Source organism: Mustela nigripes, chromosome 1 (assembly GCF_022355385.1).
Source record: "Mustela nigripes isolate SB6536 chromosome 1, MUSNIG.SB6536, whole genome shotgun sequence".
Classification (NCBI taxonomy): domain Eukaryota; kingdom Metazoa; phylum Chordata; class Mammalia; order Carnivora; family Mustelidae; genus Mustela; species Mustela nigripes.
The window spans coordinates 14,373,807-14,383,573 of record NC_081557.1 but is presented as its reverse complement, the minus strand read 5'-3'; the positions used below and the strand labels follow the sequence as shown (position 1 = coordinate 14,383,573).

General features: G+C 34.9%; 1 protein-coding gene across 1 annotated transcript; it reads left to right on the top strand.

Moving 5' to 3' along the window:
* Positions 1–6,279: 6,279 nt before the first annotated feature.
* On the top strand, positions 6,280–7,218 carry LOC132009743 (olfactory receptor 4P4-like). Its single transcript, XM_059387805.1, has one exon. The coding sequence runs from the start codon at positions 6,280–6,282 to the stop codon at positions 7,216–7,218; it is 939 nt and encodes a 312-aa protein (XP_059243788.1).
* The last annotated feature ends 2,549 nt before the right edge of the window (positions 7,219–9,767 follow it).

Sequence of the window (9,767 nt, the reverse complement as noted above, 5' to 3'; positions counted from 1 at the left end):
TCTCCTTTCCCCTAACCCTCTGCCCTCTCCCAGCTTGTGCTGTCTTATAAAAAAAAATAAAATAAAATCTTAAAAAAGTTATGAATCAATTTTAGACTGATATTTCTTTTAAAGGATTATTTTTAGTTAGTTTTAATTTTACTAGTAACAGACTAGTTATCTTTTGTAATTCTGGAGTTAGTTTTGATAAACTAGTTTGTAGAAACATCTTGTTCTGTTTATGCTTTCAAAGTTATTGGCATTTAGTTGTTGATACTATTTTATATTTTTCCTCTCCCTTTTCATCATTAGTTATATTACCATTAATTAATAGTATATGTTTATCTTTTTTCTTTTATATTAAACCATATGGCTGAAACTTTAACTATTTTGAAAGGTTTTTTTCTCAAAGATCTCATGTGAAAATTTGTTGCCTTCCTTCTGTATTTTGTTTCTTTTTAATTTTTACTTTAATTTGTCTTGTTTTTAGTATTAATTTTTTAACATATAATTTTATATATTACTTTTTTAACATATAATGCATTACTTGTTTCAGGGATATAGGTCTGTGATTCATCAGTCTTGCACAGTTCACAGCACTCTCCATACAAATATTCGCCCAGGGTTCATCACCCAGCCATCCCATTTCTCCCATTCCCCTCCCCTCCAGCAACCCTCAGTTTGTTTCCTGAAATTAAGAGTCTTTTATGGTTTGTCCCCCTCTCTGGTTTCATCTTGCTTCGGTTTTCTCTCTCTCCCCCTATGATCTTCTGTCTTCTTTCTCAAATTTCTCATATCAGTGAGATCATATGATAAATGTCTTTCTCTGATTGGCTTGTTTCACTTAGCATAATATCTTCTAGTTCCATCCATGTTACTGCAAATGGCAAGTTTTTTGATGGCTGCATAATTATTCCTGTGTGTGTGTGTGTGTATAGTATCTTCTTTATCCATTCATCTGTTGATGGATATCTAGGGTCTTTCCATAGTCTGGCTATTGTGGACATGGCAGGTATAAACATTCGGGTGCATGTGCCCCTTCGGATCACTACATTTGTATCTTTAGGGTAAATACTCAGTAGTGTCATATTACTTTTTGATGTGCTTCTAAAGATAGATGTCTTCTATTTCTATTTGATATCTTCTAAAGATAGAATCCTTTTCAGATTTTCTTTTTTTCTAGTGAAAATATTAAGGTTATCATTGTCTTTAAAAGTACCATTTTCCCTGTATCCTATAAACTCTGACAGGCAATATGTTCCTTATATTTCAAGTATATTTCAATATAAATTTACAGTATGATTTCTTAATGAATTAACTATGTTTTGTAGTATAATTTTAATTTTTAATAATGTATCTGTGTGTGTATTTATATTCATATATACCTAGATCTAGATGGAGATCTACTTATAACTTTTATTGTGCTCAGAGTTCTGTATAATATCACCTTTTTAAAAATATGGTGAGGCTTTTAAAAATAATTTTATAGCTAATTTTATGTATACTCCTTCTACGCATACAAAAATATATATTCCTTGTTAGATGTATGCTTTTATACGTACCTCCATAAATTTTAATTTCTGTTGTTCAGGTTTTTTTTTTAAGATTTTATTTATTTGACAGAGAGAGATCACAAGTAGAGAGAGAGAGAGGAGGAAGCAGGCTCCCTGCCCAGCAGACAGCCCGATGCAGGACTCGATCCCAGGACCCTGAGATCATGACTCGAGCCTAAGGCAGAGGCTCAACCCACTGAGCCACCCAGGAAGCCCTATTGTTCAGATCTTTTATACCCTCTGAACTTAATGTCTTCTTTAGTCATCCATCATTGAAAAAGGAACATTGAAATTGCCCACTGTGAAGGTGGATTCATTATTTCTTCATGTGGATTTATCTAAACTTGCTTTATGCATTTAGATACTAGACTGCTAAGTGTATGCTTGAGGCAGGGTCATGCAGCAAGAAGACAGTCAAATGTCATTCTTTACAGATTGTATTGTAAGAGGATTGTTAAGATGTGGAGCGTTGTAGGAAAATCACAAAGAACGTGTAATATCCTGGAGCTAGTAGAGCTGAGTACAATCGAGTACAGTGGGTGCACAGTAATGGCAAGCAGAAGTGGAAATGAGCAATGCAGAAAAAAATATAAAGTAAAATTAGACTTACATGGACATAAAATGGACCCATGAGGATTGTTGCTAGGAGCAGGGGACTCCCAATTTATTCAACCTGATTTACTCAAAGTAAAACAAAAACACAATAAAATAAGGAAAATAACTAATTGTGCATTGTGACATTTCTAAAGCCTGAGACCCTTATATTCAATGATACCTAGTGACACAAAACAATGTATATGACTTCTAAGATTCCAATGGTTGTAATTAGCCATTGAGAATTATTTCAAAATATTCATGCTAATGACAATGACTCTATGTTGATGAGTAAAATATTAATACTTTTCTATACTCTCTTTGCATATTTAACTCATTACATGATGTGAGGAATTAAAAAAATATGTGTACATATAATATACATCTCCAGTCTGAAGAAATTATTCTAGGAGATGGAGAGAAAAATACATATTCACATTATATCAGTGATGGAAGAATACAAAAGTATTGAATCATGCAGCTAATGACCCTCAAGAGATACATCAGGGGGTGCCTGGGTGCCTCAGTCAGTAAGCATCCAACTCTGAATTTCAGCTTAAGTCATGCTATCTGGGTCCTGGGATCCAGCTGGAGTTGGGTTCTGTGCTCAGCAGGGAGTCTGCCTCGGACCCTCCTTATGCTACCCTACACTCTCTCAGATAAATCAATAATAAACAAAGAAACAATAAATTAACTAAAACTAATAAATAAACAAATATAAATTATTTATTTAAATAAATAAAAAATAAACAAAAATATACAAAGAAACAAACAAATATATAAATATATTTTTTAAAAAGATCAGTCAAGTAAGCTTCAAGGCCATCTATATGACCACTATAATAATATGGGCTTTATTAAGGAGGGCACATACTGCATGGAGCACTGGGTGTGGTGCACAAACCATGAATCTTGGAACACTGAAAAAAAATTAAATTTAAAAAGATAATATGAAAAAAATAAAAATAATAATACGGGCTTTATTTTTCAAATTATAGTCGCACACACATTGGCTGATGTAAAATGCCTGTGGGAGGTGTCCCCCTGAGGACCTGCACATTCTTTAATTCATGGTTATTTCCAACAATGTTTTCCTGAAAGGTTCTTTGGGTGAAAGATAAACAGGAGAGTCAGAGGTACTCCATGTCTATTTGCTGTTACATAGTACAGATACAAAAAGTTAAAGGAACCACCTGAAGAATCACATTGACACATATATTTTATATATAATATTATATACAATAACATAGATATATGGATATATAGGATAAAGAGAAAATAATTGTAATTTCTGTAGGTCTTCATTTTTATATAGAATTTGATCTCATAATTTAAATTTTTAAGTTCCTCTGTAATAATTGTGTTGCTAGATATTTTTAAGAGAAGGCATTCAGGAAAATCTGGAGTGCAACTGATGAAGGTTTTAAGCCTTGTTTTGTATTTGGAAGAAGGCATCTAAGCACAATAAAAAAAATCACAAACTTCTAAATCATATAGTTAAACTGGTGATTTAGATGTTGACCACCCTCTTAGTACTTGAACAACCTTGGATTCAAGTTTCCTTATTTACAAAACCACGTTTCAAGTTGCATGGTTTCAGCTACCTCCTGTCAACCATGGTGCAGAAGCAGATGACCGTCTTTGATGAGTTGTGAGGTCAATAGCAGCCTAAGGCTATTTCACTATGCCTACCTCATTCACCTCACTTCATCTCATCATGTAGGCATTTTATCATCTCACATCATCACAAGAAGAAGGGTGAGTACAATAAGGGTTACTACACTGTGATATATTGAAAGAGAGTCCGGGAGAGAAAGAGCAAGGGAAAGGGAAAGAAAGGAAGGAGGCACAGGGAGGTTTTTATGGATTCTTTCCCCTTCCCCCAGGGTATTCCTGGCAGAAAGTTTATTGGCACTGCTAGAGATCTTTTTCTTTATTGATCTATATTTTCACAACTGATTCTTAAACACTGTAGGTTGAGCAGCACTGGACTTCGTGGTAAGAGATGTTTAGGCTTGCACCAGTGTTCAGGATACACTCTAAACCAAGAGTTGCCTTGCCTACAGTTTTGATTCTCTAGTTTTTTTCTATGATTTTAATGAAAAGCTACCTTGGGATTTAACTGATCCTATGCTTCCATATAAAGAAAATTTAGGCTTGGATATTCTCAACTGATTCATAAAAAAGTACTTTGCCAAGCTCAACGTTGAAACAAGAACAAATTTATACCAATGCTGATGTTTTTTTTATTTTTTTCCTTATTTTAAATATATGTCTGATATAAAATCTTCAATCCATCTCATTGTCACAGAATACAAAATCCATGGCTAAAACCAATTAATTGATGAAGAACATCCTGTTATCTATTTTCTTTTTTTTGGCTTTCAAAATCAAACATATTTAATCATTTGGATTGAAAACAAAATTATATATATATCAAGGTAAACAAGAGCCATATTCTAAAATATATTGCAAAAAAAAATTCATGCTTAGGGTAAATACATACTTTTTTAAAAATATGACAATTCAAAACCTATTCAATCTAAATTGAAAATTAATGAAATCCAGAAAATTTCACCATTATTATGCTATTGGCTCCATTTAATTTATGTTTTAAATATCTTATTTATTATATATATATGTATATATAATTTTTTTAAAATTTTATTTTACTTTTTTATTTTATTTAATTTTCAGTGTTCCAAAATTCATTGTTTATGCACCTCACCCAGGGCTCCATGCAATATGTGCCATCCTTAATATTATCTATTTTCTTATACAACTGTTTGTTTCCCTTCACACATTTTTGGGAGTACTCTTCTACAGACTTGACAAGTTAGTACCATAAGATCTTTCATTGTATATTCTCAAATGAACTCCATTTTGTTCTTGGAACAAGACAAATGGATCGAGTATTTTTAGTTCCACTTACTAGCTGGAAACGGAGGATGAGAGAGAATTAATTTCTCAGTGCTAATAAGAAAAAGGTAAGAAAACACAAGAGCCTGGATACTCCCCTTTACGATCAGTAGATGAAAGATCTGTTCACCTCAACACACTATTGCTAGTACCATTAAAATTATTTGTTGACATTAATAGTATTTTAGGCAAATAATGAATTTGCTGTGGGGGACATTTGGTTATGGGGAAAAGGTGATGGCTCAACATATTCATTCTCTTCTCCTAGATCTACTGCATCTAAGTGGCTATGCTGCTTAACTGGATGACTAAACATGCAGGACATTCTTTAATCACCTTGGGTTCTTCAATATATCAACAGAAAACAACTAGCTCTCTACACTGTTTCTAACATTTTAAACAGCAACCTCTAAAATGTACCTATAGAATGATTTGGGAAAAGGGAAAACTTTTATATAATAATACCACCATGTTCCTATATCCAAATGCTCAGATTGCACCTCTGGTTCTCCATTTCCTGCCTCTCCTGAATCTTGACCAAACTGTCAAGAAAGTGAGTCACAGCATTTATGATCAACTACTTCAGGTTATTTATCTGCTGTAATTAAGAATCTTGATCTTGCTTTTAAATCAAGAATAAATATTTAGTTCTCCTGGATGTATAGAATGTGGTATTAGATGAAGACTTTATTAATTATTATTAATAGCATATAAAAAGGATTATATTGCTTAAAGTTATTTGGATTTTAACTGAAGAGATGGAGAAAAACATATCATTGAAGGAAGTAGAAAACGTAAGTACATGCGGTCAGTGGATTATGGAGCATCATTCTCAAGAGCATAGAATTTGCCATTAGATGTAGCTTTGTATCTTAGCTTTCTGCTTAAGTTATAAGTGGATCGGTATTGTTATCTGAACTCACCCCTTTGTGTTCCCCCATATATAAATAAGTATTAAGAGAGACACTATTGGTTTATTATGAATTATGTATGCAACATGTTCATAAAATTCCAGGATTTAGTATGCTGTCAGTAAACAGCATTTGAATAATGATAGTTGTCTTAAACCAGAAAGATTTCAAACATTAAGTACAAACAATTCCTCTGTGACCTACATATTTTTTCATGTAAAAATACTCCAAACATTTTTAAGGTATCACTAAAAATATCATGTGTTCTGTATCATTTCAGATGAATTAAGTTTCTGTTTTGTCTCTGGACTCACCTCAACCTCATGGAAAATCAGAACAATGTCACAGAATTTGTTTTTATAGGACTATGGGGAAATAAGCAACTAGAGTTACTCTTTTTCCTCTTGTTCCTGTTCTGCTACCTGGCTGTCTTAATGGGAAACTTCATCATCTTACTCACCATCACCTGCAGCCATCTAATCGAACAACCAATGTACTATTTTCTCTGTCACCTTTCCCTCATGGATCTCTGCTACACCTCCACTGTGGTCCCCAGGCTAATCAGGGACTTAGGTGCAGCAAGAAAAAACATTTCCTATAACAACTGTATGGCCCAGCTCTTCACTGCCCACTTGCTGGGGGGTGTGGAGATATTCATCTTGGTGTCCATGGCTTTAGACCGCTACATTGCCATTGTCAAGCCCCTGCACTACATGGTCATCATGAACCGGCGGAAGTGTAACATGTTGGTCTTCATGGCCTGGGGTGTGGGGTTTTGGCACTCTGTCGCTCTATTGCTCATGGTACTCAACTTGCCTTTCTGTGGTCCTAATCAGATCGATCACTACATATGTGATGTGAAGCCTCTTTTGAAACTGGTGTGCAAAGACATTCATGTTATTAGTATCTTAGTGATTGCAAATTCAGGAATGGTGGCAGTTGTCATTTTTCTTGTCCTGGTGGCTTCTTATATTCTCATATTATATAATCTTAGGACATACTCCTCTGTAGGGAGACGCAAAGCTCTCTCCACCTGCAGCTCTCATATTATGGTGGTTGTTTTATTCTTTGTGCCTTGTATCTATATTTACATTCTACCTGCCGGGAGTGAGAACAAGGATAAGGAAATCTCTGTGTTTTACACTGTGATTGCCCCCATGCTGAATCCTCTCATCTATACCCTGAGAAACATGGAGATGAAAATCGCCATGGAGAAGGTGTGGTCCAAAATGGCACATTCAGAATTCCAGTCAAGAGGCTGATTTTCATTGTGCTTTCAATCCTGTGTCCCCAGAGCATTGCCCACTTGTGATCTCATAGAAAGCATATGAGCTCTCTTTGTGGAGCTGGACTAAAGAACCTTTCAAGTTAGTATGAGCCAAAGAAGCAAGTCATTGTAATTCAGATTGCAATCTGCACTTTAAAGAGTCCAGTTAGTTCCAGTTGTGAGCACTTGGTTTTGAGGAATTCAAGAAATGCTCTTCCACAGCTCATCTCTGATCAAATCACTGATCACTCAAAAAAATCTATATGGATCCCTATTTTCCTTGAAACAAAATCCAACCTTCTCATTTGTTTATCATAAATGTCCCTAAATTGGTTCAGCTCTAACTGGTACTATCAGAGGTCAACACACTGGAAGAAAGTATGGTGTTACAATGACTGGCTTTAGGGTCAGGGAAAGCTGGGTGACATATTGACTCTGCAAGCTTTTATCTCTGGGTCTTTTTTTTTTTTTTAAGATTTTATTTATTTATTAGACAGAGATCACAAATAGGCAGAGAGGCAGGCAGAGAGAGAGAGGGGGAAGCAGGTTCCCTGCTGAGCAGAGAGCCTGATATGGGGCATGATCCCAGGACCCTGAGATCATGACCAGGAGCTGAAAGCAGAGGCTTTAACCCACTGAGCCACCCAGGTGCCCTGTCTCTGGGTCTTGGCAATTTGATTTAATTATGCATGTGTCTATGAAATGGGGTAATAATATAGCTCATGAAGATATACTATCACTTGGACAAAACACATGTGAAGTTTTAACACAGCATACCGCTCATTGAAAAGCCAAGTTATGTAATTCCCTCTTTCTCTGTCTTTCCTTCTGTGTGTCCCTTCTCCTGGATGCTTTCATCCAGCTACACTGGGTCCATTTACATTCTCCAAACACACCCTACAATCTGTCAGCCTTATGGTTGTATATCAGCTATCTTCTCTGCTTAGGAGTCCCCAGCCATGCCTGAGGGTCCATGTCTTGTCTATATTTCATACTGCTTGTGTTTTCCTATTCAGGAAGACTTGGCAGATCCAGCAGACTAGAAGTCGTTCTGATTCCTGCCCTGTTCTTTTGTTGCTCTTCAGCAGTATGTTTTCTCCACTTGAAATGACCCTATGTCCTATCTACGTGCGTCTTCTTGTGAACTGTGCTTTCAGTAGTTTGTCTGAGAAGGAAGAGTATGTGGTATATCTTTATTTTTCTTTTTATCTTTTTTTCTATCAATAAACTTGGTACAAATTAATATGTAAACAAATGTAGCTGAATTAAATTATATGATAATACTTTCTTATGTGACTATATGCATTGTTCTTACATATCTAGAACTTGTCCATGTGTCATGAACAATCATGTATTAACCATAAGATAAGGCATGTCAAAAGGCTAAGAATTTAAGATATAATCCCATGTGCCTATAAAGGATATAATGAAATTAGCAGACCACCAGATGCTTAGAATAGTTCTATTTTTTTTTTAATTTTCTGCATCTTAATGCAGAATGTGGCACTACTCCTTTAATTATCGGTTACTTCTTTGTCCATTGATCATATAACATAATCTCAGCTCTGTGTTTCCAATAATTTTCAATTTCTCTCTGCCCAGAATTTGTCTTTTCTAAGCAGAATGATTTCATTGCTTCCACACAAACTTAGCTTGATTCAGTTACTTTTTCTCCAGGGTCAAGGCAAAAAACAAAGATAAGTCATGGAGGTGGTAGGTATTATCTTAGTGTCTGGCACCAGTTTTTTGATGTTTCAAATCTTAGGAACTTGTACATATATAACTAATATTTTCTTTTTTTTTTTACTGGACCCATGAAAGCCTCCAAAATATGATAGGAAAATATTTTGTCTGTCCCATAAGAAATTGGCTTTGACAGCTTATTCATCTCTCTGTTTGATGGCTTAATGTAGACTTTGGAAAAAGTGTTTAGGATTTTTTTTTTAAGTATACAAATGCCATGTGCCTCTGTGTGTGTGTGTGTGTGTGTGTAATGACTGTGCCTGTGCATGTGTTGTTTTGGGACTCTTGGGGCTCTTGGAATATGTTAGCATAGGTCAGGGAAATTCCTATCCCATCAGAAAGAATGCTTTGCAACAAAATTTAAGTATATATAAGTATATAAATGTATGTGTATATATATAAATATATATGTGTGTGTGTATATATATATATATATATATATATATAATTTCTATTCTTTTTCCAAGGATCCAAAGGTTTTATTGGCAAAAAATGGATGACATTGTATTTAAAGCTGACAAATAAAATATAAGAAATTAAATCACTTATCAATTTATTAATAGATTCCATTCATCTACATAGGAATTTACTGCTTATTTAAAAGCTCGTTTTTTTTTTTGTTTTTTTTTTTTTTTAAAGATTTTATTTATTTGACAGAGAGAAATCACAAGTAGACGGAGAGGCAGGCAGAGAGAGAGAGGGAAGCGGGCTCCCCACTGAGCAGAGAGCCCGATGCGGGACTCGATCCCAGGACCCTGAGATCATGACCTGAGCCGAAGGCAGCGGCTTAACCCACTGACC

What these genes read in the sequence shown, in the direction of transcription:
- LOC132009743 (XM_059387805.1), top strand. Translation starts at nt 6,280, where the DNA reads ATGGAAAATCAGAACAATGTCACAGAATTTGTTTTTATAGGACTATGG.